Below are 27,499 nucleotides of genomic sequence, written 5' to 3'. Positions count from 1 at the left end.
ACTGTTTCACCCGGTAAACACGAACATGATGCAGGAATCACTCTGTATATTTGCGTTGCTATATCTGATGTGCCGAGGTAGGGGGTATTGAATATCATATGTTCTCCAACACAGCCAAACAAACGAGCACCATGTGCCTCTGTTTGGGTCATCAAGGGCGGCCACCCGGGACGGAAACTTATTCCCGCCGCGTGGCCAAATCGATTCGTGCAGGACGACTCTCCGTCCAGAGACTGTGGGGTTTGGAACCAACGGGTGACCTTGCATTGCAATATATCGCAGCGGAAACGTCTTTGTGGATTTTGAGGGGTGACGATGGGGACTCGAGTATAGGCGTGCGCTTGGCCTAGGAAGCTGTCGTCGCTGAACATTCTCACCCTGCTTTGTTCGACCTGTCATACTCTGTACCTACACTCCGCAGATTCAGCGCCCAGAGCGCCCACCTTGGCACTATTTCATTTCTCTCTCAAACCCACCTGATGATCGACAGCGCTAAGCCATCCCGAGAATTCTTTTCGCTATCGGGTTGGGTACCTAAGGCTAATACTACGTACCCTTATCGTTGTGAAGAAAGTGCCTTGTTTCGTCACTAACTTGCGGCGGTTGCGACCCGCTATTCGTCCTTCATCAACTTCCTCCTCAACCCCCACTTCGTACAATACAGGCAGCTACCCGCGATAGAAGCATTCCAAGCTTCATCCTGCGAATTACAGGAAGCTTCGCATAGCTCTACAACTTGTACCACCCTACACATATTCGCCATGGCGTCCGCGTCGTCAGGGTCCATAGAGAACTCACCACCAACGACTGGGACCTCGTCGATGGAATCAGACGCTTCATCAATAAATCCCACACCTGTTGCGTCAGAAAAGCCGCCCGATGATACCTCAAAGCTCCGTATGTTCTTGGGGATTTTGCGGAAGTAAGTGTTTGGATATGTTTTACGCGCCTATTGATACCCCACCCTACAGCTGTTGAGTGCCATTGCGCCAGGCGCTCTTTGCACATGGCGGCTTTTTCTATACATGAGCATTCAAGAAATCCAAATTTAAATATGTTATTTCACTAATACCAGTCTTGTCTACAGGTTCATAGGTGTCACGGACATTGCTTCTGTTCGATTCTCGTTGCCAGCTCAGCTATTGGAACCCACGCCGAACCTCGAATATTGGAATTATCTTGATCAACCGAACACATTTGTTGCCATTGGAGACTCAGATGAGCCGCTTGATAGGATGCTGGAGGTATTACGGTTTTGGTTCACCAAGGATCTTAAATATGTCAAGGGAAAGCCTTGCAAGCCGTATAATTCCGCCCTCGGCGAATTTTTTAGGGTAAGCGGCAGCCTCAGGGCCCTTCGTTCACATGAGTAACCTTAAGATAGTGCAACTGGGTAGTGGAAGACCATGCTCCGCCAATACCTAGCCTTAAAGCTCTCTCCGAGAGCTCGGAATCCTCTACCAAATCTATTAAAAGCAGGCCAACCACTCCATCGGTCGCTGCTACAAAGGTTGGGAAGATAACACCTGTTGTTCCTTCGGAACCCGTCACAGTTTCGTCCCTTACAGAACAAACATCACATCATCCCCCGGTCTCAGCATTCTATGTCGATTGCCCAGCGAAGGGTATCTCCGCTCGCGGATTCGATCAACTTTCTGCGAAGTTTACCGGTACGAGCATAAAAGTAACGCCAGGAGAGCACAACCTGGGGATATTTGTCACGCTTGAGAAGCGGGACAACGAGGAGTACCAACTCACTCATCCTGCGGCGCATCTGGCAGGTTTACTGCGGGGTAGTTTGAGTGTGACAGTGGGAGATCAATGTTATGTGACCTGCACGAAGACCAAGATCAAAACTATCCTCAATTATTTGGAGGAAGGGTGGCTGGGAAAGACCCAAAATAAGATGGAAGGGGTGGTATTCCGCTACGACCCCGACAACGATAATATCACAAAAATACGAGATGTTCCTGAAAAGGACATCTTGGCACGGGTGCAAGGCAATTGGAAGGAGAAGGTCTACTTCTCCTTAGCCCCTAAATTTGTAAGACTGCATCTACCTGGTCGTAGATTTCAAGGCTGACTTAAATTCTCAAGGATACCCAACTTCTCTTAATAGATCTTACCCCGCTATCCGTGGCACCTAAAATTCTCCCTCCATTCGAAGCACAACTCCCTAATGAATCCGTACGGTTCTGGTCTGGAGTAACCGAAGCCATCAAAACGCGGCAGTTCTCCCGCGCTACCACATTGAAGCAGGAATTAGAAGAAAGACAGAGAGAAAAAGCTAAAGCGCGGGAAGAGTCAGGCACAAAATGGCAGCCGAGATTCTTTACTGGTGTCGTTACACCGCTTGGGAAACCGGAGTTGACGGACGAGGGTCGGAAAGTTCTGGATGGTTTGCATCAGGGAAAATTTGAGCTTAAGGAGAGCGATGTCCTTGGTGCTTAAGGAACAAGGTTCTTGGTGGTCTCTTCCCACCAAGTATGGATATTTTGAAGAAGCCGCATTAATGCCGCTTACATACGTTCGTTCCGTGACGATCATCATTTGACGGCGTTGGCATAGGGAACATTATGAATGAGTTAGGTTTGGGATGTGTCGAACTAGATGTGGATAGATGCAGTAAACGTATATATTGCCTGATAGATGCCTGGAAACATACTCTCAATACCCCTAGAGAATCATTGATCCTTGAATTTATACTTCATATAACGCGATTATGGGTGAGTGGTGTTTAGTTCTCCGTTACCTACCCCATTTGAGGAATTGGAAAGCGAGGCGAAGGTGGATATTGGTTAGGTTTTAAAATATCTACCGGTAGTTATCTGCCATTGCTTTGCGCAGTGCAATGGCACTGGTCGCGAAGGGGGGGGGGTGAGGGCTATGTGTTTTCGGGGTCAAATGAGGAAATAGCGCGGAAGTATCATAGTCACCGAATAGAAAGCCGGGATATATTTTGTGACATTTTAATTACGAGACGAGTACTTCAACGGTGGGTATCATTTCTAAGGGACATTGAAGACCGTTCTGAAAGCTCCTTAACCTCAATTGCTATGCGCCGAAACAAGTACTATTAACATGGTGTTTTATACTCCCAATCTTGGTCCCAAGCCATCTTGCACAGCCTTTGTCAAGTGATTCCAGTGCAAACCACCAACTGGACGGGTCTTCATATCTTTCATAGCCAATGCTTCAGTAAATTTGCCGGTCCCGATCCGCCGGAAAAGCACAGTGTCCTTAGCCTTTCTCAAACCACTTCCCTCACCATGTAGAAGATACTCTTCAAACCAGCCCTCCTCCTCGATGGTAAACGGCAGGTTGACCAGCTCGGCACTTCTGTCCCCTATGGTTTGAGCCGGGGAGTTATGGAGAACGAGAGATATGAGCATTTCGAACATGTGACGCTGCGTATGCTCTGGCTGGCTCCGGGCGAAATAATATGCTTCCGTAACATTGTGTCTCGCAATGGCTGAGAATAGACATTCAATGGCGCTCTGACTTTTGAGGGTTGGTTGGACGGTATAGTAATACGCCAGGGGGAGGGTCAGATCGTTGTCTGAACGCCGTACCAACACCTCCAGGATCTCGTCGGAGAAATCGGGAACTAATGATGGGTAGGTCAGGTATTCAAGCGCGTCCTAGAACACTGTGAGCCTTGCTGTTTTGGAGACTTGCGAAACTGGCACACCGACCTCAAATTCTTGACGATCTAAATGCCATAGCCCCTTCATGTATATTTGGTACTTGCCCGGCAGAAACCATCTTCTTTCGAAGGCGATAGAATGGTCTCTAGTCCCAGTAGGAAAATCGATATTGAGTACTAGGTAGTAGAGAACCGAGAGCTTATGTATATCCGCGCCGGTGCCCTCCACGATCGCCTTGTGTAAGTTCCGTAGATCGGCGTTGGTCTTCGGGGGATAGTATCTTGCAGCTAATAAGACAAGTTGAGTTAGGATCCACCATGATGTGAAGCGGATTTACTTACGTCTCTTGATTCCTAGGACCTTCATAACCTTGTCGATAAAAAGTCCTTCTAGGGCTTTCCTGTCCTTATCGATTTCCTGGACAATGCCCTCATCATACGAGCAGTCAGGATCAAATTCAAAAACATCATCGAAATTCCGATAGTTGTAATTCCGGTAGTTGGACATTGCGAGGTTGGGGTTGCGCGCGGCGCGTTATGATTTGTTGCATACATTGAAGTGGTGAGGTTATTCGGGGCTTGCTCTTATCTTATCTTAGCGTGTATGCCCCTTTGGCTTTGTTTACTCTAGGAGCATCCGGTATTTACTTCAACACCACCCCAACATCACGCCCAACGTTCGGTTCCCGCAAATTTCGTCTGTTGCCCGACGCGCAATTGTAGCATTCGCGACGATTTGAGTCATTGGGAATCGAATAATTGAACGAGTTTGCCTCAGTTAGCTATAGTCGCGCATCGATCGACGCGCTTTCGCCAAGGAACCTAGAGATTGACCATATCACCGCCCGACGAAATTGCGATTTAAACAACCCACAATGTCCGAACCGTCCTCAAGGCCCTCGAGAAGGGCAGCGTCCCGGAGGAAAACAATTGTGGAATCGGATGAGGAAGAGGAAGAGCTCGCACAATCTAAGATGCAAGTGGATGATGAGGAAGAGTTTACACCTGCACCCAAACAGCGAAGCCCGCGGAAAGCCCCTCAGTCAAGGCGCAGGACTACAAATACCATTCCTATCACTCCGCGTACTCCAGGCCGGGCAAATCAAAGCCTTTCGAGTGAGAATATTGAGCCCTCCGAAGTATTTGACCCCGAAGAAACTATAAAACCGGACCCGGACTCTCCTTCTAAGAGCGCACCACGAAAACGAAAGAGTGTGCCGGCTCGGGGGACTCGTTCTTCTAGGACATCAGAACTACCTCCGCCATTACCTACCCCACAGTCATCACAATCTCCAGAACCTTCCCAATTGCCTGGCACGCCACTTGCGGATATCACTGAAGCCCTCAATGATCGGCCGCGTACAGCTGAGAGCCAGACCTCAGCTGTAGAGCGTGTCAGGCCATTTGATACAGTTTTAGAGAAGCCAATGGATATAGTCCTAAAGTCAAGGTCGATGGCAGCCCCAGTGGTTGAGGATACAGGGCCCAAAGCTCGGATTGTCATTACTTTTTTGATTCTCACCAACTTCAAAAGTTATGCGGGGCGTCAGGAAGTGGGCCCATTTCATGCGTCCTTTTCCTCTGTCGTAGGCCCTAATGGATCCGGTAAATCAAACGTTATTGACTCTCTGCTTTTTGTCTTTGGATTCAGAGCCAGTAAGATGCGGCAGGGCAAAATTTCAGCTCTTATTCATAACTCTGCGGCATTCCCAGACCTCGACTTTTGTGAGGTTGCCGTGCATTTTCAAGAGGTTATGGATCAGGTAAGCTGCTCCATTCTGAACCATGAACAGCTTTTACTAACCCCACGCAGCCAGATGGAACACATATAATTATGCCAGACTCCGACCTCATCATATCCCGGCGGGCTTTCAAGAATAATTCCAGCAAATATTACATGAATGGCAAAGAGTCCAATTTTACAACCGTCACGACGCTACTCCGTGCTAAAGGGATAGACCTGGACCATAAACGATTCCTGATTCTCCAGGGAGAAGTCGAATCGATTGCTCAAATGAAGGCTAAGGCTGCCAATGAGCATGATGATGGTCTTCTTGAATATTTAGAGGATATTATTGGTACCTCAAAGTATAAAACGCCCATTGAAGAATCTGCAATGGAAGTTGAAACCCTAAACGAGGTCTGTGTTGAGAAGAGCGGACGTGTTCAGCATGTCGAAAAAGAAAAGAACAACTTGGAGGACAAAAAGAACAAGGCCCTCGCGTACATCAAATCCGAAAATGAGCTAACGATGAAGCAATGCGCACTGTACCAAATCTATGTTGACGAGTGTGGCGACAATATTGCAGTTACGGAAGAAGCTGTTTGCCAAATGCAAGCTCGCCTTGATGAGGAATTAGCAAAGCATAAAGGAAATGAGGATGGAATCAAGCTTCTGGATAAGCAGTACAAAACGGGCCAGAAAGAATACGAGTCTCTCGAGAAGAATACCCAACATATCCTCAAGGAAATGGCAAGATTCGACCAAGAGCATGTCAAGTTTGAAGAAAAGAGAAAATTCTTGACAAGCAAGCAAAAGAAACTGGAAAAGTCTATCAGCACGGCTGAAACAGCTGCCACCGATGCGGAATCTACTATTGAGACCCGGAGTGCTGAGATTGAGCAGTCGGCCAAAGAGATTGATGCGATGGAGAAACGGATGAAGGTGGAAGAGAAGGAATTAGCAACCATTCGAGATAGTCTCAAGGGCAAAACTCAGGCATTTTCAGATCAAATTGGGACGAAACAAAAATCTCTGGAGCCTTGGAATGAGAAAATCAATCAGAAGCAGTCAGCGATTGCCGTTGCTGAGAGTGAGCTCGCTATCTTGCATGAAAAGGCAAATGCTGGCGCCGTCGCACTTGAAGAAACCCAAGCAAAACTCGTCAGCATTGAGGAAGCCCGGGAGGCTAAGCTTGAAGAGCTCGAAGAGTGCAAGACAGAGAGAAAGAAACTGGAGAAAGAAGCCGCTCGAGTCCAGGCAGAATTCAACCAACTCGCGCAAAAAGAACCAGATATTCGATCACGTCTATCAGGGGCTCGTCAAAAGGCAGACGAGGCTCGTGCCAGTTTGTCCAACACGCAGACCCAAGGCAATGTGCTTACAGGCTTGATGCGACTCAAAGAATCGGGTCGAATCGATGGCTTTCACGGAAGGCTTGGCAATCTAGGTACTATTGATCAGAAATACGATGTCGCTATTTCCACAGCCTGTGGAGCGCTTGACAACTTCGTAACCGATACCGTTGAGGCAGGCCAACAATGCATTGAGTACCTCCGGAAGACTAATCTTGGCCGTGGTAACTTCATGTGCTTGGACAAGCTTGGGAATCGAGATATGTCACCCATCGAAACTCCAGAAAACGTACCTCGCCTGTTTGACTTAATCAAAGCGAAAGATGACAGATTCCGACCTGCTTTCTATCACTCCCTACAAAACACTCTGGTGGCGAAGGATCTCGCACAAGCTAATCGCATTGCCTATGGCGCCAGGCGGTGGAGAGTGGTGACGCTTGATGGGCAGTTGATTGACAAGTCTGGTACAATGTCCGGTGGAGGTAACACGGTTAAGAAAGGACTGATGTCCTCTAAACTCGTTGCAGATGTGTCTAAAGATCAAGTAAATAAGCTCGAGGGGGATAGAGATGCATTAGAGCAAGACTTCCAAAAGTTCCAAGATCGTCAACGTGGACTAGAGTCGACACTGCGAGATCTTAACGATCAAATTCCCCGACTTGATACGAAGATGCAGAAGATCGGGCTCGAGGTTGAGAGCTCAGCGAGAAATCTTGCCGATGCCCAGCGACGGATCAAGGAATTAAGCAAGGAGCATCAACCCTCGCAGACAGATGATAGTCGCGTGGCCTCGCTTCAAAAAGAGGTGGCAAAGCTGAACAAGGATATCGAAAAGCTCCACGGTGAGACTTCCAGTGTCGAGCAAGAAATAAAGGCATTGCAAGACAAGATTATGGAAGTTGGCGGCGAGAAGCTCCGGACACAGAGATCCAAGGTCGACGCCTTGAAGCAAGAAATTGACAATGTCAACGAGGCTGTATCTACTGCAGAAGTCACTAGAGCCAAGGCCGAAAAACAGAAGATCAAGCATGAGAAAGACTACGCCAAAGCCACAAAGGAACTTGAAAATGCGATTGCAGATCTCGAGTCTCTTGAACTAGATATCCAAAACCAGACCTCGGATGCGGAAGGCTATCAAGCAAGCGTCGATGAAGCGCAAGAAGCGCTTCGAGAGAAAAAGAGGGATCTCTCAGCTGTCAAAGCAGAGCTCGACGAAAAGACTGCAGCCCTCAATGAGACCCGCGCAGTTGAAATTGAGATGCGCAATAAGCTTGAGGAGAACCAAAAGGTGCTTGCTGAAAACCAAAAGCGTCTGAGGTACTGGCATGACAAATTGGGCAAGCTCTCTCTTCAAAATGTTAGCGATCTTGGTGAAGATATTACGCCCGATGAACTGCCATCCTATACCAAGGACGAGATTGCAGATATGAGCAAGGAATCGTTGAAGAGCGAGATTGCTGCCTTGGAGGAAAAGACTCAGAATGAGAGTGTTGAGCTCGGTGTCCTTGCAGAATATCGTCGACGCGTGGAAGAGCACGCGGCGAGGCACGCTGATCTCCAGAGCGCAGTTGGTCAACGCGACATATCAAAAAAGCGCTGTGACGAACTAAGACGACTTCGGCTCGAAGGCTTTATGGAGGGCTTCAGCACCATATCTCTGCGCCTTAAAGAGATGTACCAGATGATCACCATGGGTGGTAATGCGGAACTCGAGCTCGTGGATTCTTTGGATCCATTCTCTGAGGGAATCCTGTTCAGCGTCATGCCCCCGAAAAAGTCCTGGAAGAATATCTCGAACTTGTCGGGTGGTGAAAAGACGTTGAGTAGTTTAGCGCTGGTCTTTGCTCTTCATCACTATAAGCCTACTCCATTGTACGTCATGGATGAAATTGATGCGGCTTTAGATTTTAGAAATGTAAGTCCTCCCTCCCCTTGCCAATTAACTACATGCGAGTGGCTCAACTAATGATGTACATAGGTCTCGATTGTGGCTAGTTATATCAAGGAGCGGACGAAGAATGCCCAATTCGTCGTTATCTCGCTGAGGAACAACATGTTTGAACTCGCGTCAAGACTTGTTGGGGTGTATAAGGTTAACCATATGACAAAGAGTGTGACGATTGAGAATAGGGATTATATCAATGTCACAGCCTGATGTGGGGGATATGGGCATGGAAGCGAGAGGGAAGAGGTTTCCGGGCGTTTAAATCGGCACGTTGTCCTGTACATTTAGGGGGCTTTTGGAAAGGGAGATATGGGCGTGTAACGCATTATGAATATTAATGAGTTTGGTTTTGCTGTTCATTGCTGAATACTTTATCTATGGGATCTAAACTACAAAGTGTTAAAACGGATGAATCCCATGCATTCCACCGTCGCCGTCTCGCCATTAAATCGTACACGCAGTAATCATCGTAATCATTCAAAGCATCCTCAATCCTCCTCGTCCTCGTCCTCGTCCTCGTCCTCATCCTCATCCCCTCCATCATCGATCTTTCCCTTCTTCTCCACATGTCTATCTCCACGTTCATGGCTGCCACCATTACAGTCCAGCTTATACTTTTCCCCCCACAGCTTCCTCAAAACCTCATACAAAAACGCATATTGCTCATAACTCTGGACCATCGTCCTCCGTTGCTCCCTCAGTTGATTAACCGCCTGGAAAATAGGGTCCTCGCCAGGATGTTCTTCATCCCAATTCTCGAACGCTCCAGCTTGTAACTCCCGATTCAGGAATTCTAACGCAACGAACGTACCCGTCCGTCCCACGCCAGCACTGCAGTGGATCAGACGCGGATTTTGGCCTTCCCCGTTGGCTTTTTTGGAGATCTCCATTAGCGCTAGGATGCTGTCGACATTCTCTTCTTGGAGGGCGCCGAAATCGGGCCAATTTGGGTATAGGTAATGCCATATGGTTTTTTCTTCCTCCTCCCCCTTAACGGTCATGACGAGCCGACGGGTTTCGATTGATGTACCCGGGATATCCGGTTCCCGTGAGACGAACTTCACGGTTGCCTTGAACTCCTCTCCAAGCTCATTATTCTCGTTGATGAGGAGCGGGGGTGAGTCTTCATCTGTTGGGAAATAGGGAAAGCATTTTTCCATAATTTTGGTAGGATCATCGGGAGTGGGCGAGTGCGTTGGACTTAACATGATAACCACTGCTGGGGAGGATTTATCTGGTGTAGCTAGTTCGTGCCATACCATGTGCCAGACATGGTCAACCGTCCGTTTCTTAGGGCCTTGCATACAAATGTACTTGTCTAGAGTATCATCATTAAGTTCGCCCTCATTAGCAGTGGTTGGTGTCAAGACAACAGGGGATGCGTTTATATAGTCGTTAAATCCTTCCGGGACATGCAGCTTAATGCGATTATTGACCCAAGGATGGATATTGCTGTACCGGTCTCGCACGGGATCTGGGTCAAAACGTGGCCACCGGGAGTCGTCCTCCTTCCCCTTTATCAGGCGTTCGGTCTCCAGGCGAATGAGCTCTGCGTACTTCACCAAGGTTTCTTGCAATCTTGTTAATATGTATTTCAGGTATCATGTGACAATGCAAAGACACCGGAGAATAAACTCACCCGCTTCTGTCAAATGCAAGAAACTCGGGCCCTTGGGCAAATCCGACGCCACGGGTTCCACGGACTTCTCCACGTCGATATCGGCAGGAGAGGCAGCTGGCGGCGACGATCTCTCTGGCGGTGGCGTCGCCGGTGAATGAGCGCGCTTCGTTGAAGACCGCAGGCTATCCATCTTGGCGCGCCAATGCGGCGATAGATTCCTTACTTTGCTGTGCGAACGCAAGGTGTTTTTATGTATATCTCTCTCCTCGGAGGGGTCGCGCGAGGCTGAGGGAGACTCGTGTCGCCTCCGAAAGGCCCTTATTCGATCCACGGTGGTGGTCGTGGGCGTGGACCGCGCCACTGCTGGAGTCCGGCGTGGATGATCAAGCAGGCTGCAGAACGCAATAAGGCTGAAGGGCGAAAGCCACGTGTGTCGGGCAAGCGGGCTTATGCAGGGGCGAGAGATGATGTTGGAGAGTGAGACCAGACACGGACATGTAATTCTTGGAAGATGGTAGGTACGTAAATACGTAGATCCGTCGATATGTATGTGCTGGTTAGAAGAGCAGAAAGAAAAGGAGTGAAACGACAGTTGAGGATGTATTGTACAAGTAGAGCGTAAGGGGGAGAGCAACGGCGAAAGAGGGACAAGGAAAAGGACACGGAGAAGGAGGTCAGGTCGAGTTAAGTTAAAGCCAAAACAGAAGCCCAGGGACCAGACACGGAACTCTCAGTAAGGAAATCATCTGGAACCTGTAGTTGTTCGGAGTCAAGCCCCTAAGGCAATCGATAAGCTAAATAAGATTAATGCCCGCCCGGGAGTGCCGCTGGTGATGACAAACCGGCGTGTTATGGAACTGCTAGTCTGCTGGTGCCGTACAGTAACGCCAATGGTACTATGCAACATGCCAACATCACCGCCTCACTTCAACCCTTAAGCCCTTGAGCGCATTATTGTTTCTCTGTGAAGTGAAACTCACCTGCCCGCCTGGCACTACGTATCACCCACCGACTCCCACCTAATGATCCTAGCACTGTGAATTCCAGCCATGTGGATGCGCTTCTTCGAGGCAAGCACTTCGATCCCTTCACTCTCCCGCGCACTTACTAACAACATCCTAGGTCTGGTTAACCGCAAGAGTAAATCCTCCTCCCTCTTCCAGCCTACCGTCCTATCCGGCACACTCACTAACACCTCCCTCGCAGCTCCTATCAAGTCCACTGTTCCATCGCGGCGTCAGACGCGTACACAAGAAAGTCCACGAGTTGCGACACGGGAAAGACCCTGCGGAGATGGGCGGGACGAAGATCGATCGTAAGAACCTTCCCCAGCAAGGAGGAGAAAGGGCAAGGCTGATGGCATTTTAATATACAGATCCCGAGGGCTCGGATTCCCAGAGATTTTTACAGAACTATTTGGAGGAGCTAAAGAATCAGTTTCGTGGATCGTCGAGGAAGTGATGATGCCGTACAGGCAGTGGGATCCAAACACCTTGTGAAATATGACTATGTGGGATTAAAAGGCGTGTGGGATATTTGTGCCCAAGGAGGGGCAGGCGTTAGGATTGGAGTATAAAGGCCGGCCAAACATATCGACCAGGAAGGAAAAGCCTTTCGGCGGGAATAGTCGCAAAGCAGTCTCAGGAGACAGAGACTCTCCTCTGAGTACTCACCCCTCCATAATTATGGTTCGGAAACTACAGTCGATTCGGCGGGCAACCCTAAGAGAATGCATTGAAGGGCTAGGGTCTACGAAGTAGTGCAGAGCGATGGAAGATGTGATGGTGGATGGTTGTGTCAATATCAGGGATGCTTCTAGCCACTAGCAATGTCTTCTGCTGCTGCCACCAAAAGCCTGTCCTATTCAAGAAGGTCAACACCATATATGATATTTACATCTGATAATGTTCTAAAACACGAGGGGCTACATTAAATCCCCCTTAATTCTACCCCGCTGTTCCCTCCCCCTTTTCCAAGACGCCGGGAGTTACAAGTATCACGTGTGGATATCGATACTTTATCAAAGTCCGCGCCCCGCATCCCAGTCCTGTCGAGATGGCGAAACATAGAACAGGCGTTATGATAGTAGGCAAGCCATGCGTCCGACAACATCGTATCCCTAAAAGAGTCCATCTCGCAATGCGCCCTGCCTAAGTATTAATTATTAATCATTAGCATCTACTATCTCATCTTACCAGCTTCCGAATCAAGATCCCATACACATATCGACATTCAAGTAATGGACAGTGAGAATGGAGAATGAATCAACACCACCACCATCGATAATACCAATATTCACCCTCTTCCCCCTCCTCCCCCCAGAACTCCGCCTTAGGATATTCAACGAGATACTCCTAGCATTGGTCAACAACGAGCACGCCGCCTTGAACAAGTCAACTCCCACCACCATCCTAAAAATCCGCTTCTCCCATTCCCACCAACGCTACGTAGCTAGCACATCTCCCCCCGTAACCCTCTCCATCTCCTCCGAATCCCGCGCGTTCACCCTCTCCCGCTATACCTACCTCCAGCTCGGCCCCGCCGCCTCCCACGCGCCCTTCTCCACAGCTCTCCCGCCATCAGAAATACCAATCCACTACCCGACAACGACGCTCTACATATCCCTACGGCCGCTGATCGGATCGTCCGTCCATAGTTTTCTATACCATCTCAGCACGTCGCCATCGCGGCACTTGATCCGTTCCATCGCCGTAGATCTGCGTATTTGGAACCGGCTCTGCGAAGATGGCTTTATGGGTGTTTTGGCTGGCATGAAGGCGCTGCGGGAGGTGATCATGGTGGTGGAGTACAATCGCGAGTTTAAGGGCCAGTTGGGGTTTCTGGATGTCCCTAACTGGAGGCATGATTTGTGTTGGCTTGCTAGGGGCGCGGGGAGGAGTTTGAAAGAGGAGAGGGGACGCGGGTCCTGGGGGTTTAAGGGGGAGGTAGAGGAGGCTGGCGGGGAGGTTAAAGTTAGGTGTGTTCTGTTGACGAAGGGCGGGGAGCAGGCTTGATTTTAATGCTGAGAATATGAGGAGGTTTATACGGTTTATTTGGGGATATGGTGTTGTTGGCCCTCTTTGAGTGGAGTTTGGAGCAAGGTAATGAATCCGGTTTCTTAGCGGATGCTTATGAAAGAACTAGGAATTAATATGACACTTATTCACGTGGCAAAGTAGTAGATGGGAGTCCTAGCTAGTAAGCTGAAGGGCTAGTGAGTTTAGTTCTGTGTTATTAAATGTCAAAACGCTAGAGGAGTCAATTTTACATCCTTTTCAAACACCAATTGGCCGCCATGGCATACAACTCCAGTTGAAACGTCCCAGTATTTATAGCATCGGCTTCAGATCCTCAGCAACCTTGAACGGTGCCTCAGTCTTGCTCTTAATCTCATCCACAGTCACACCATCAGCGATCTCAGTCAGCGTCAAGCCTGTTGTGAAATCCACCTCGAATACACCCTGTATACACATATTAGCCTTGCTCCCCAAACCATTCACTTACATCCGGGAACGGGGAAACTCACCAACTCAGTAATGATCATCGACACACATGCCTTACCCGTCAACGGGAAAGCACACTGCTTAACAATCTTCGCATTCCCATGCTTATCCGTGTGCTCCATGGTAACCACGACCTTGGTCTTCTCCGGGTTGCTGACGAGATCCATAGCACCTCCAAAGCCCTTGATCTTACCTGGCAACATCCAGTTCGCCAGATCACCACTGCCACTAACTTGCATAGCACCGAGGATGGTGAGGTCGATACGACCACTTCTGATCATGCCGAAGCTCTCCTCGCTTCCAAAGACAGCCGCGCCAGGCTTCAATGTCACGGTCTCCTTGCCGGCGTTGATCAGATCGGCATCTTCTGCACCCTTTACGGGGTAAGGACCAAGTCCGAGGATACCGTTCTCGGATTGCAATTGTACCTCTACACTCGGGTCGACAAAGGAAGGTGCTAGCATCGGCATGCCAATTCCGAGGTTGGCGTACATGCCATTCTTGAATTCTTTTGCGGCGCGCCTGACGATTCGCTCTCTCTTCGCCGCCGTATCTCCCTTTCCAAGGGCGGCCTTGGCCGCAGGGTCATTTGGATCCTTCGCAAACGTGAATTTCTCGATGTTCTTGGCCGCCAATGACTGGATGACGCCTTTGACGTAGATACCTGGGAGATGGACCGCCTCAGGGGGGATCACTCCCGGCTCGACAATCTCTTCAGCCTCAACAATGGTCATCTTGGCATTTCGGCCCATGGCACCATTGAAGTTGTTGGCTGCCAATCGGAATTGGCAATTGCCCAGCTTGTCTGCCCTCCAAGCCTTCACGAAGGCATAATCACCCTTGATGCTGTCCTCGAGGAGATACTGCTTGCCGTCAAACACTTTGATGTCCTTGGGGTATGAGTATTGCTTTGGCGTTCCGTCGGGGTTATTTAGCAGTGGGAGTTCTCCTGTTTGAACTACCGTGCTGAACCCAGCTGGGGTATAGAAGGCAGGTATTCCTTTACCCCCGGCTGCACAGCGCTCTGCAAGTGTTCCTTGGGGAGTCAATTCCAACTCCACCTGGCCCGTCAAGTACATCTTCTCGAACGTCTTGTTCTCGCCGATGTAGCTGGCAATCATCTTCTTGATCTGCTTTGTCTTCAACAGCTTCCCCAATCCAAACTCATCCGTACCGGCATTATTTGAGACGGCCGTAAGCCCGGTGATGTCCTTCTTGTTCAGGATTTCGTCAATCAGCGTGTCGGGAACTCCACACAGGCCAAATCCCCCGCACAGGATGGTGGTATTTGGTTTCATATCCTTTAGGGCGTGTGCGGCCGAAGGGAGGACCTTATTGATCTCATTGCGGCGCACTGTGGACGCGAAGGTTCGTGCCAGAAAAAGGGACCGCTACAGAAAGATCAATTCAGCTGTAGCCAGGAAATTGAACGAAAGCTTGGATTGTTTGCATACCTTGGAGCTACTTTTGGCGGACGCTCGCGCCGTGCGGAAATAGAGAGCTGGTGAAGACATTATGCAGATGCAGATCAACAACAGGAAACAGAAAAGGACATTCGCAGGGAAAGAGAACAATAGAACTTGAGCAAGAAGTCCACACGAAGGAAATGCAGATGCTAGCTTCCGTGCAAGTTACCTAGTGCTCTACATACCTCCCTCCCTACGCTGTACACTACGGTGCAACAACCGTGGCTAGGAGCAGAGGCGGAGAAAGACTTAGCCCGCGGGTTGCCGCGCGACGATTGGGAATCCCCCGCACAAAGCCGAGTGGGGAAAAGGAAAGGGAAAGGCTTATTAACAGGGCATAAAGGCTGACATCAGGGCGAAGTACCGAAGTTATAGCGAGCGCGGAACGTCAACGCGGCATTGGGGCCGCTGGCGAGCCCCAGTCCGAGTACGAGTCGCCGTCTTCGGCCTCAGCTCGGAAATTCAATAGATTAGTCAGCACCAGCGGATATCGTATATAAGCAACTCTCTTAAGAATTGAACGAACTTGCTAAACTTATCCAATTCACTAGCTATTAGCAAAGCTAGGTTAACACAGTCCCGTATGTCTCTTTGCTGGGTATGTACGCTACAAATGTGAAGCGATAGTCAGGTGACTTTCATGCTTTGTGGATAGTCTCACTTGGATAAAGTTCGGAATGCTAAACTCCTGAGTAAAAGAGCGATTTTCCTAAAGTAGGCAGGAGCGTTTGGTGCAATTCTTCGGTTCCATTTTGCTCAAACAACATCATAGAAATTGTCAAGCACAGCGCAGGAATCGCTACGATGGTTTGTATATCTATGACTAGTATAAGACTGGGAACCTAATAATGATTTATTGATAAGGTGTTTAAGGGGGGGAAACCAAGTGGTCTCTAATATCATCTCCTATTTGCTTTCTCATGCATCGTAATTTTCTCTTCTCCATACCTTCACAGGCAAAGGGCCTGGAACAAGATTGAAATGCTCTCGCAACTCTGGAACCCACTCAGGATGGGGCAATGCAAACTCATATCGATGCAACATGGTTGCAAGCAGAATAACCTGTTCGAGATAACTGATATTCCTACCGATGCATCCCCGAGAACCAGCGCTAAAAGCGATGAAGTATTGTTGAAGTTCTTTGCCCTGTTCTCCAAGCCATCGCTCCGGAATGAAACATTCGGGATCTATAAAGACAGCTTCATCCCGGTGCGCAACATAGGCGGATATCGAGACACTGGTGTCTCCTGCGATGTAGTCCCCGTTGATTGAGTGGCCTTCTGCAGGAGTTCGGCGCGGGAGTCCAAAGGTGGTTGGAGGCAGGATTCTCATACTTTCATCTAGACAGGCTCGAAGATAGGGAAGATGCTTCACTTGGTCGTATGCTACAACCTCATCATGATCGGTCAAGACAGTGGACAATTCTGCTCGAAGTGTTGCAAGTGCCGAAGGATGCTTGAGCAATAAATACATGGTGTTGTTGATTGCGATGGCAGTCGAGGCTGAACCAGCATTGACTTTACAGAGTGAGCAAGAAATGGCTATCAGAGGAGGAGTAGGGAGAACTCACGCATGACAGACATTTCTGCAACAATCTCTCCCCATGGCAAGTTGTTCGGTTTTCCGTTCTTGTCTTCCATCAATGCTTGAAAGAAATCGTCCAGCTTCTCGCCTTTCTGGTACCTTACGAGTCGCTTCGTAGCACGGTGATATACGACACCATCCCAGTTCCCAGCAAGCTTGAACCAACGGGAATATTGACTAGAGAGCATAGCGCTCAGTTTTGAGAGAGGTTTATACCAGTCATAGGCCCAAATCAGGTGAGATTGCGCATCAAGGGTTGCATGTAAGCACTCCCGGTAGCTAGTAGTGTATGTGTCGCCATTGAGCTTCTCTCCGACAATGTCGTCGCTTCCAGCCACTATAAAGCCCAGATGCTCACTCAGGCCAATGTCGGCGATAGCATCCATTGTGAAGAAATTCGTCCATGCTCGATAGTCTACAGTGAGATCAGCTGGACATGGCCGTTCTCCTGGTTTCAATGGATTTGTGCAACGCCTGTCGAATTGTTTGATCATCATGGCGACTTTGTCAGTGATCTTATGCTCCCAGGATTCAAGGTTCTTGAGAGCATATGCGGTTGATAACACCTTTCTTTTACGAGCATGTTCGGCTCTGTCGACACAGTCGGCAAGGTTGAAATGGGTGCCGGAGAGTGTGCTGTAGAAAAGGTCTTTGTTGCATGGTGTACCATGGCCATAGATGTCCTTTGACAGTTTAGTATCAAAATCTCAAGCAAATTTAAGATGGGAGAACCTTTATAGCAGCAGTTCTACCAAAGGATAGTGAATTAGGGCCAATGCGGATCACGGGATATGTTTTGTGTAGTTCAGAAAGACGCTTTGAACGAAATCCTTTCCGTGCTTCATGCATGAAGCATAAGTCTGTCACGCCAGAAAGGCATGACATGTTAGGATATTTGCGCAGCCCCTTTGGATCGACAAGATATATGACCAGGGGCCAAATGAGAAAGTATACAGTCAGGGCTGAGAGTGAGGCAACTCCCACAACGAGTCCGTACATTTTGATGAGGAACTGTACAACACAGAGTGTAATAGAGATGCTTTGAAACTCAGAATTGGAGAACTGTCGCTGAAGTATAACTAGGGCATTCAGGAAGATCAGGCATTCAACAGATTCTCGAATCAACCTGCTTGATCCGAGATCGCCAAATCCAGAAACAATTCCCGACGGGAGGTGCCAGTGGTAAAACATGTGACTTCTCCTTTCTTCTAGAATGCCGTACCTCAATCTTCTGGGCTCTCCCCATTTTAGTTCTCTGGACGATAGAAGACCAATTACATTGCGCCTACCTTGAAGCTCCCCGTCACCACGAATAAACTAACGCTGCTCTCACTAGTGAGACCAGGCGCCCTTCAAACCATGCTCGGTCTGTTTCGGAATTGTTTTCCGTTTTGGGAATTTTGTTCTGTCAAGTAATCGGAGACCATCAGAATAATCGTACTGGTGCTCGTCTGCACGTTGGTGAGAAAATACGTACAGCTCAATTGCAGTAGAGTTTTTGAAAGGATTTGTAGGAACAAATAACGCAAATGGGAACCAGAGTTTTTACCAGGCATAAAGCTGAGAATTTCTCTCCCGGGAGTTTATTCACCATTCATTATAATAAATGATACCCCTTATCTCACCGAAATTGATACGTGCTAGCTGAGGGAACAACCTTTTTGTTCAGCCAAATATGGCTCAGAATCTCGCCAACACTCAACTTCATTGGAGGCAGCAAGGCCTGACGATTGACGACCTAGCCTGCACATTGCTACTCCTTGTTGGAGGCTTTGTTTATGTATCTTACGGAACAATATGGGCGAAACCTGATCCATTTAATTATAAATGGTTTGAACGCCCACAGCTGCAGTCAGATATATCTAAGCCTCTGACACAAGAAACTCGTGATATTGGAGTCAAGACGAGATCAGATGTACGTTTCACAACTACTTCGTTTCCAACTTGCCCAGAAAGAAGAAAAAATCTAACTCTATGACTAGAGAGTCGAGCTGCTAATCCTATGGGGCTCGCAGTCCGGAACTGGGGAGGGCTTTGCCTCTCGTCTTGCTCGGGAATGCAAGCAAGAATTTCGTAAAAAGACCCTTGTTGCGGATTTGGCAGACTACGACCCCATGACCTTCGTTTCAATTCCGAATTCGGTCACAGTCGTTTTCTTGATTGCCACTTACGGTGAAGGAAACCCATCAGACAATGCAGCAGCATTTGCTGCGTGGATCAAGTCGAACTCATCCAAGGCAACGCCGGCTTCAGTCGATAACCTCCGATTTGCCGCCTTCGGACTTGGAAACTCCAATTATCAACACTACAACCAGGCGATTCTAGATATCAGGAATTGGCTGATGAGATGTGGGGCAACAGAACTCTTGCCTGTGGGCATGGCCGATGACTCGCATGGGAAAACCGAGGAAGACTTCGTTGAATGGAAGAAATTACTGTTCGCATTTTTCACGGATACTTTAAATTTCTCTAGTCATCTAGACTATGAGCATATGCCTTCATACGATGTCAGTTACCTGGACGAGGCTGCTGTAAATGGTCTTGAGACGGGCAATCCGACAGCGATACAGAAACGACATGGCAACATGGATATCCGACCCTTACGGATAATTTCGACTCAGCAGCTAGTTTGCACAACGCAAAGAAGTTGTATCCATATGGAATTGGACTTGCGCGAGTTCCCAGAGCTTAAATACAAGACTGGGGATCACATAGGGATTTGGGCGTCGAATCCTGACAACGAAGTTGAGCGACTTGTCAAGCTTTTGGGCCTGGAGCAAAAGCAGAAGCTTCCAATAGCTATAAGACAACTAGATTCAGTGACATCGGCGGCCATTCCAACCCCAACTACCATTCACGCTCTTCTCAGGTATTATCTTGAGATCTGCGGACCTGTGTCCAGAGATCTTGTTGCCTCACTCTCGCAATTTGCGCCTACATCTTCTGCGAAATCAAAGCTAAGACACTGGGTAGAAGATCAAGGTGAATTCGCAAATCTGCAAGCAAGCAGACATCTGACACTCGGACGGGTGCTCGAGATGTCAACAGATGAACCCACCGTGTGGTCAAATCTCAGCATTTCTTTTCTTTTGGAACGGCTACCGTTGCTCCAGCCTCGATACTACTCAATATCGTCGTCATCAATCGTTCAGCCGCGCCAGGTATCTCTTACCGCCTCCGTATCACGACGCTCTCTCTCTGGGGACCAGATTGAACAGATCCGCGGTCTAGCTAGCAACTACATCCATGCCCTCGACAACAGGTTGTCTCCAACCACTCTTTCCGCGTCGGCTGCCCCTGTGCAGTATAATCTTAACGGCTACAACGGTCAACTTGAAGGCAAACGAATCTTTGCGCACATTCGCCCTTCGAAGTTCAAGCTTCCATTCTCAGCCTCGCGCCCCATGATAATGGTGGCAGCAGGCACCGGCATAGCGCCCTTCAGAGCATTCATACAGGAGCGCTGTCGCCTAGTGTCGATCGGCAAAGGAGTTGGCACAATGCTTCTAGTCTTTGGTTGTCGCAATGTCGAAGAAGAGCTTTACAGGGAGGAGCTTAAGGAATGGCAGCGCGTCCTGCAGGGTTCACTACTGATTGTTCGCGCATTTTCCCGAGCACCAGAAGAGACCAAGTGCTACGTCCAGCATAGGGTCAAGGAGAACGTGGAACAAGTAGCGGATCTCATTAAAGATTCCGGGGCAAACATCTACATCTGTGGCTCCGCTGCCATGGGCCGAGAAGTGTCTGCCATCATTCGTATTGCCCTTGCCCAGGCTTGCGGGTGGAGTGATAGTGAATTAGAAGAATGGTCGAGGAAAGCAAAAGCGCAATCCAAGTGGCAGGAAGACTTGTGGGGTTAGTGATGCGGGGTTTAGTGGATGCCGAGTTAGTGGCCGAGATGAGAGACGAAATATGGAAATCTACCTTATCTAGTGGGAAGCATTTCCCGGAAATCATGTACGTATGTAGAACACAAAATCGTTTCCAGACGTGAGTGACACTATGCACGGATACCTTGCTAAATAATAATAAGACGATATTTGTTGAAAGGTTCCAAGTAGGGTGCAGCATGGGGCCCCATGGGGGGTGGCTTTTGGGGCAATGGGTACCCATGGGGCATGTGACCTTGTCATGTGATTATACACGTGATTTATATACTCTATATGTACTATGTACTTAATTGTACACTAAATCAGTTCTACCTGTGCATAATTCTACCCATGGGGCTCCATGAATGGGGTAGATTATCTTACTACCCACTACTTCGTATTTCCATCCCCCATGGTACGGTAAACTCGTCCCCCCACCCATTGGCGAGCCCCAACCACCTGGGGCATGGGAATTGGGAATTGGGACCCTGTGCCGCAGCCTAGTTTCAAGCTCGCCGCGACGGACTGCAGGAGTTACTGGAGAATGGAGAGAGCTTCAGGGTTTGCATAACACGGACGTTGAGGACCCATAGTGAAGGCGGGGAAGTAAGGAACGCTAAACGAACAGGTACGAGTAAATCTGCAAACTCGAGGAAATCGAAATAGGCAAATGTCTCCGTGGGAATGATAACAACCTCAGCCCGAAAGAGACAGTCCCGAATGGGAATTTTTTCCTCGTGAAAATCACAAACACGGGCTCCTTTTCGATGAGGTCGGGAATCTTCACCAGACGTTCCATTTCTTATACACCTCCTTTCATGCTTCTAGACCTTTGGGGGCTGCCATGGGAACCTCTAAAACTATGTAAATTCATGTAAATACCCCAGATTTCCCCAGGTTTCCCCACGTTTGTTGCAAGAACCAGAGACCTCATCAATCAGTTCAGACCTTCATCATCATCATCACCCCCATCTTCATCCTCAGTTAAATTTATCCTCAGCCATCTTGGTCAATACAATCATCATGGGTCTCCTTCTAAAGAAGCCCTCAGACCAGGAAGGGTCAGCAGTACCTGCGATTGTGATCGGAATCTTCGTTGCCTTTGGTGGCCTTTTATATGGGTAAACTCAAGACATCCCAGTACGCTTGATCAGGTTCTGACATAAAGAAGCTATGACACAGGCACTATCGGCGGTATCCTAGCCATGAAATACTGGCGGGAGCTTTTCTCAACAGGCTATATCAACCCCGTTGACGGTGGATTAGACGTATCGCCTTCTCAGTCTGCCGAAATTGTCTCGATTCTATCTGCAGGCACCTTCTTCGGCGCCTTGGCTGCGGCACCATTTGGTGATATGCTGGGTCGCAGGCCGGGGTTGATTGTCTCTACTGTCATCTTTACCCTGGGAGTAATTTTGCAGACCATTGCAACCGCAATTCCCATGTTTGTTGCTGGCAGGTTCTTTGCTGGCTTTGGTGTAGGAACAATCTCCGCACTAGGTATGTGCTTTTTGGATGACCGATAAAACCAATGCTAACTGAGCATTCTCAGTGCCTCTCTACCAGTCTGAAACTGCCCCAAAGTGGATTCGGGGTACCATCGTCGGTGCTTATCAGCTTGCCATCACAATCGGGCTCCTACTAGCTTCAATTGTCAACAATGCAACTAAGAATCGAGCAGATACCGGCTCTTATCGTATTCCAGTTGCTGTACAATTTGCATGGGCTATCATTCTCGTAGGGGGCATGCTTTTCCTTCCTGAAACCCCCCGGTATCTCATCAAGTGCGGACAGCCAGAGAAAGCTGCGGAGTCTCTTGGCAGACTCCGAAGGTTGGACGTTTCCCACGTAGCTATTCAACAAGAACTGAACGAGATTGATGCAAACCTCCGATATGAGCTGTCGCTGGGAAAAGCAACATACATTGATAGCTTTAAAGGCACCGACGGCAAGCGTCTAGCAACTGGATGTGCGCTCACGGCTCTGGCACAATTGGCCGGCGTCAATTTTATCTTCTATTACGGCACGCAATATTTCTCCAACTCTGGCATTGACAACGCATTTGTAGTAACATTGATCACAAACGTTGTCAATGTCTGCTCGTCATTCCCCGGTCTCTACTTGGTGGAGAAGTGGGGACGTCGCCCCCTTTTGCTCTTTGGTGCCCTTGGAATGTGTGTTTCGCAATTGCTGGTAGCTATTGTCGGAACAACCGCCTCCTCGACCGTCGCAAACAAGGTGCTCATTGCATTTGTGTGCATTTTCATCTTTTTCTTTGCTTGTTCCTGGGGTCCTTGCAACTGGGTCGTCACCAGCGAGCTTTTCTCCCTCAAGGTCCGCGCCAAATCGCTCTCTCTCGCCACAGCCACCAGTTGGCTTATGAATTGGGCAATTGCATATTCGACTCCGTACCTAGTCAATGATGGCCCTGGAGAGGCTGGACTGGAGTCTAGGGTCTTCTTCATCTGGTCTGGCTTCTGCTTGATCAGTTCCTTCTTTGTCTATTTCTGCATCTACGAGACCAAAGGCTTGTCACTTGAGCAGGTTGATGAGCTTTATGACACAGTCAAGTCTGCTCGAAAGTCTGCAAAGTTCGTGCCAATTGAGTCATTCCAGGATAAGGAAAAGAACGCCCTGAAGCTCGCTGATCCGGCCCAGGCAATGGACAGCAAAACAACTTCTGCCCACCTTGAAGAACTTTGAGGATGCAACACTTAGCGTTATTTTGCTTGGCTTATAGCTGCAGGAAAGGTTCCTAATAGAACGAATTGGCAAGGAATAAATCTTCATGCATGTTTTTAACTCTACACATTGGCCTTAAGCCAGTTCGAAATCAAGACATGGGTGTTGATGTTATGTATTGTTTTGTGGTATTGAGGCTGTGATGATGTTTCTTAATTGATTGAATCTAACTCGTAGACAGTGCAATTAACCCTTGTTCATCACTCTGTAAATCACAGAAAAAAAGAATGAAAACCCTCACTGTCGCCATCTGATTTGCCAATTCTTTCTGGGTTCAGCTTTGCTACCACGCGTTCATAGCACGAAGATATCGCTGCGCTCGGGCGCAAGCATTTCGACCTAAACATCAGGTCCTCCTAATCCTAAACTCTTGCCCTAATCATTCTTTATCACTCTACATCCAGAGCCTCCACCGCCAGGTTGAATTTCTCCAATATCCCTAGCCTCTCGAAGGGTTCTCGGTGTTTTGACACTCAAGACTGCAGCTCACAGGCAACTTGTCACACTGAATCTTAGCTCTGCATTTGTTTCTTACTATGACTGACCACCCAAAGTCCATATCCGTATCACCATTTTGGGGGTTTAAAACTGTACGGCCATGTTGCGGATGAGGAGGGAGCCAGATTGAAAGAGATGTTTGAAAATCTTGTGGTTTCCGAAGGCTGATGCGCCGATGCGAGCGCAGACATGTCAATAGAGTAGCAGCAGCTTCGGCCCATTCATCCTAAGTTTTGCAAGGTCAGGTATTCGATACAAGTGAAGTAAGACTGTAGAACCGAATTTATTAATCTGAGTGATAGCTACAAGAAGGTCCCTTCTAGAGGACAGTCATATACCAAGGAGCTTAATACCTTTCTGCAATATAGCCTAAACTACAAGCTTCTGATTGGCATCCCAGATACCCTGAAACAAGCCCTTTTCCTTTGTATGATACAAATTTACTTTTCTCCAAGTACCTCGGATGACTGACTCTCAGTGGCCAATTCTGACTCGTATAAGCTATTTGGAGATACCCTTGTCTTGCAACACTAAGCGTGTCTTGGGCGATATCGTCTCTTTGATCATATCGAAAGAAATAGTAGGCTGGGTGAACTAAAATTTCCATATGGGTGATAGCAGGGATAACTTGACAGCCTTAAAATTTGGCTATTCATGATATATTCCAGTGCCTTTTGAACATATCTTGAAACTTCAACGTTGGCCAAGCAAGATGGGCTTCAGTATCTGTTAGGACCTTTAATAACTGACGTTGTTCAGTAGGATCCAAAAACCGCTCTCCACCTGAGTAGTTTGAGTCAATGTAGTTCTCAGCAGAGTCTGGTTTGGTGGAATAGACTTACACATCGCGACAGCCATGCCTGCTGTGAATATCGCAGAAGGGAACTTCCTATTAGATTCAGCGATACCACACAACAATCTCACTTGATCCTTTATTTGCTCCTATATAGAAAGAATCAACCATGATGCCGAGGCAAATGAATAAAAGCGTTCACTCACGTCAATCTGTTGTACGACTTTGTTTCTATCAAGGCCCAAGGAAGGTACTTGGGGATCGTGTGCCAGGAGCAGAATTCGGCAAATTCCAAGATACTGGTGTCCTGCGACTGGTTTAATCAGCAATTGATTCAAATGAATGCCATCTGAAAAGCGACCGATGAGGATATGATGAAAGGAAATAATAGTGTAGGAGTCAGGCCACAAACCATGACAGTCATTTAGGAACCAAACGTCCGGGAACACACGGCCCTCAGCTTTGTCTGGTGCACTGTATTTGATTGGTGAAAAGGACGCAGGCCTGTGCGAAATCCAATCCTCAACATATTGCCACAAGGATAACCAAATATCTAATCCGCGTGGCTTTCCATCGTAGCAAAAGTTGAGCACATCGGAGGAATGTGCAATCATACGAAGAGCCCACGTCCGGTCATCTGCAGGGTTCATGGATCGATCAATTTGGCAGTAGTCTGCAAGTGGTGGGAGAGGGCGCCTAGTCATGAAGGAGATGAGGATCTCTTGCCGTAAACCCGCTACTAAAGCAGCCAATTTCAAACTTGATTCTGATGCAGGTTCTTGATGTGCTCGCACAAGAATATGTGTGCCAAGGATATGTCCTTGACTGTGGGTTGCTCCGATAGGTTCTAGGAGTTGTTAGCCCCGAAATAATGCCTCACATACGCTACATCAACGGTAGAGGAAGTTTGAGGGCTCAGTCAGTTACCTGTCATTTCGTCTAAGAGTCGCAGAATGACTGTTGCGGCAAGAAGAGTTTCGTCTAGCAAAAAGGTGTGATCATTGAGAGCTGGGATGAGCTTCTGGAGACACTTTCGCTGATATTTGTCAGATGCATAGCGATCAAACTCTCCATTTAGGCTCATATGTTTTGCTGAAACTGCCAAAATTGCGTTCAACAACGTGGAGTTGGTTGAAGCGGAACGAACAACTTCGTTGAGGAAATGTCTCTGAGGATCGCAATAGTCAAACTGGAAAAGGATGAAGATTCAGCTCCTATAATAATTGAAGCTGGAGGCAGTCGTATATGTCCAGGTCTACTCACCCAGATTGAAAGATGGTTCACGAAATAACGCATAAGCTTGACTTCGCTATCGTCAGACAAAGGCCATAAGCAATGTGAACCAGATTTGATGTCTGTTGGATCATTATGGGTGGGCTGCCCAATTGAGCTAGAAAGGGCGTTTCCGGCATTGTGGCCGCTCGAGTTGTTATTTGGAAGACAAAAGCCCGGTATAGGGTGTGGAATATTATATCGACTTGGATTGAGCACATCTAAGTTCGGAAGTGGTGACTCTGAGTCGTGAACAGCAGGAGATGGGGTGGGGGATCCGCGAAAGCTTTCCGTAGCGCCATCTTCTATGCTGTGGATTTCTGCTGGCAGACCGACATATGCAGTGCCTTCTGACTCACATTCTGTATCTAGAAGTGGCCCACAAGACTGCAGTTGGGGGGTGGAAAGTCTTGTGTGCTCATCTTCAGAACTTCCTTCTTCTTCTTCACGTTGCAGTTCGTCACCCACGTTGCTGTACGTATCGGAAAGTTCTTGATCTTCAACAAATTCAACTTATCATTGTTAATAGTGATAGTAGAGGCTGCCCGCTACGAGCCTCACAAATGACTTACTACTACTTGTATCGACCGGCAGCCACGTTTGCTCAGAGTCAAAGTTCGGAATATTCTTATCTGCTCGACGCTGATCCCGGTGTAGGACGCCAGGGTTGTGATCATGCCGGAAAATATACTTGGTCTCGGTACACGGCCGTTCAGCGCGTGCACAAGCTGTGCAAGCTGGTTTCAGAGCGTCACCTAGTTCCAGATATGAGCTTCAGGAAGCGGAGGACTCGGAACGTCACCCACATTTCAGATGTCGCTCTTTGCACTGACAACTATAATTTGACCAATGAAGTCAGCAAGAGTTCATGCGCAAGGGTGGAGGACAAGAAAAGAGGATCAGCGGCCCAGGCTCAGGCTCAAGAACAAAGGTCGAATCGAATAATGGGATAGCAGATTGGCTCACCATGCATTTCGATGGCCGATGTACTTGACCATCTTCGTAACGTCCCCACTCTTCACATAAGTTAAATTCGAATAGTAGACATGGATGAAACAAAGTGGATTGTCGAAGACTACTCAACTACCACTTGAATCAATCAACATTAACTATAACAAGCTTGCGTTCTGTATCAGGTTGACTTTTGCGGCGGACCTTTTACGAGTAATCCAAGTGAAAGTTGGGCAGTCTTCGGCAATCGACCACTATTGCAGAACATTGGCTTGTTAATGGTTAGACGCATCGTCGGAAAAGCGGGCTCAGGTTATATTAGCACCAACCGTCAATGGGACTAATTAATTGCCACTTTTGGCAATACTAGCACCAGCCGCTAATTTGACTAATATTTCTCTTTTCGGCTAGTACCCCCTCCTTTTAGATCTCCCTTATACTTTGAGTCTTGTTAACTACTAGCGTCGTTGAAAGCCTTTATTCAGCACATTTAAGTCAATGTAATGACCTGTAAGATAGGGAATCACGATTCGT

The 27,499-nt window shown here is 48.2% G+C and overlaps 10 protein-coding genes across 10 annotated transcripts; 5 read left to right on the top strand and 5 right to left on the bottom strand.

The window, feature by feature from the left end:
• Positions 1-761: 761 nt before the first annotated feature.
• BP5553_09316 (Oxysterol-binding protein-like protein) lies at positions 762-2,451 on the top strand (the record flags this gene model as incomplete). Its single annotated transcript, XM_032017939.1, has 4 exons — positions 762-922; positions 1,088-1,334; positions 1,385-2,044; positions 2,098-2,451. 4 exons carry the CDS (start codon positions 762-764, stop codon positions 2,449-2,451), a joined length of 1,422 nt encoding a protein of 473 aa, XP_031865846.1.
• A 638-nt stretch (positions 2,452-3,089) lies between these two features.
• Positions 3,090-4,154, bottom strand: BP5553_09315 (Uncharacterized protein; the record flags this gene model as incomplete). The annotated part of the gene is made up of 3 exons (XM_032017938.1): positions 3,090-3,641; positions 3,696-3,934; positions 3,989-4,154. 3 exons carry the CDS (start codon positions 4,152-4,154, stop codon positions 3,090-3,092), a joined length of 957 nt encoding a protein of 318 aa, XP_031865845.1.
• A 367-nt stretch (positions 4,155-4,521) lies between these two features.
• BP5553_09314 (Structural maintenance of chromosomes protein) lies at positions 4,522-8,876 on the top strand (the record flags this gene model as incomplete). Its single annotated transcript, XM_032017937.1, has 3 exons — positions 4,522-5,409; positions 5,460-8,636; positions 8,700-8,876. 3 exons carry the CDS (start codon positions 4,522-4,524, stop codon positions 8,874-8,876), a joined length of 4,242 nt encoding a protein of 1,413 aa, XP_031865844.1.
• Positions 8,877-9,154: 278 nt separating this feature from the next.
• Positions 9,155-10,477, bottom strand: BP5553_09313 (uncharacterized protein; the record flags this gene model as incomplete). The annotated part of the gene is made up of 2 exons (XM_032017936.1): positions 9,155-10,236; positions 10,306-10,477. The coding sequence occupies 2 exons, from the start codon at positions 10,475-10,477 to the stop codon at positions 9,155-9,157; spliced, it is 1,254 nt and encodes a 417-aa protein (XP_031865843.1).
• Positions 10,478-12,539: 2,062 nt separating this feature from the next.
• On the top strand, positions 12,540-13,301 carry BP5553_09312 (uncharacterized protein; the record flags this gene model as incomplete). Its single annotated transcript, XM_032017935.1, has 1 exon — positions 12,540-13,301. The coding sequence occupies one exon, from the start codon at positions 12,540-12,542 to the stop codon at positions 13,299-13,301; it is 762 nt and encodes a 253-aa protein (XP_031865842.1).
• A 315-nt stretch (positions 13,302-13,616) lies between these two features.
• Positions 13,617-15,304, bottom strand: BP5553_09311 (putative succinyl-CoA:3-ketoacid-coenzyme A transferase, mitochondrial; the record flags this gene model as incomplete). The annotated part of the gene is made up of 3 exons (XM_032017934.1): positions 13,617-13,748; positions 13,814-15,181; positions 15,245-15,304. The coding sequence occupies 3 exons, from the start codon at positions 15,302-15,304 to the stop codon at positions 13,617-13,619; spliced, it is 1,560 nt and encodes a 519-aa protein (XP_031865841.1).
• Positions 15,305-16,174: 870 nt separating this feature from the next.
• On the bottom strand, positions 16,175-17,839 carry BP5553_09310 (Uncharacterized protein; the record flags this gene model as incomplete). The annotated part of the gene is made up of 3 exons (XM_032017933.1): positions 16,175-16,773; positions 16,827-17,523; positions 17,795-17,839. The coding sequence occupies 3 exons, from the start codon at positions 17,837-17,839 to the stop codon at positions 16,175-16,177; spliced, it is 1,341 nt and encodes a 446-aa protein (XP_031865840.1).
• Positions 17,840-18,515: 676 nt separating this feature from the next.
• On the top strand, positions 18,516-20,700 carry BP5553_09309 (uncharacterized protein; the record flags this gene model as incomplete). The annotated part of the gene is made up of 2 exons (XM_032017932.1): positions 18,516-18,755; positions 18,823-20,700. 2 exons carry the CDS (start codon positions 18,516-18,518, stop codon positions 20,698-20,700), a joined length of 2,118 nt encoding a protein of 705 aa, XP_031865839.1.
• A 1,032-nt stretch (positions 20,701-21,732) lies between these two features.
• Positions 21,733-23,412, top strand: BP5553_09308 (General substrate transporter; the record flags this gene model as incomplete). Its single annotated transcript, XM_032017931.1, has 3 exons — positions 21,733-21,830; positions 21,881-22,209; positions 22,262-23,412. 3 exons carry the CDS (start codon positions 21,733-21,735, stop codon positions 23,410-23,412), a joined length of 1,578 nt encoding a protein of 525 aa, XP_031865838.1.
• A 1,189-nt stretch (positions 23,413-24,601) lies between these two features.
• On the bottom strand, positions 24,602-26,987 carry BP5553_09307 (uncharacterized protein; the record flags this gene model as incomplete). Its single annotated transcript, XM_032017930.1, has 8 exons — positions 24,602-24,732; positions 24,792-24,891; positions 24,949-25,055; positions 25,155-25,589; positions 25,670-25,931; positions 26,006-26,526; positions 26,587-26,769; positions 26,981-26,987. The coding sequence occupies 8 exons, from the start codon at positions 26,985-26,987 to the stop codon at positions 24,602-24,604; spliced, it is 1,746 nt and encodes a 581-aa protein (XP_031865837.1).
• Positions 26,988-27,499: the final 512 nt, after the last annotated feature.

This window comes from Venustampulla echinocandica (genome assembly GCF_003357145.1).
Source record: "Venustampulla echinocandica strain BP 5553 chromosome Unknown scaffold_10, whole genome shotgun sequence".
Classification (NCBI taxonomy): Eukaryota; Fungi; Ascomycota; class Leotiomycetes; order Helotiales; family Pleuroascaceae; genus Venustampulla; species Venustampulla echinocandica.
This window is presented reverse-complemented; position numbering and strand designations above follow the sequence as displayed.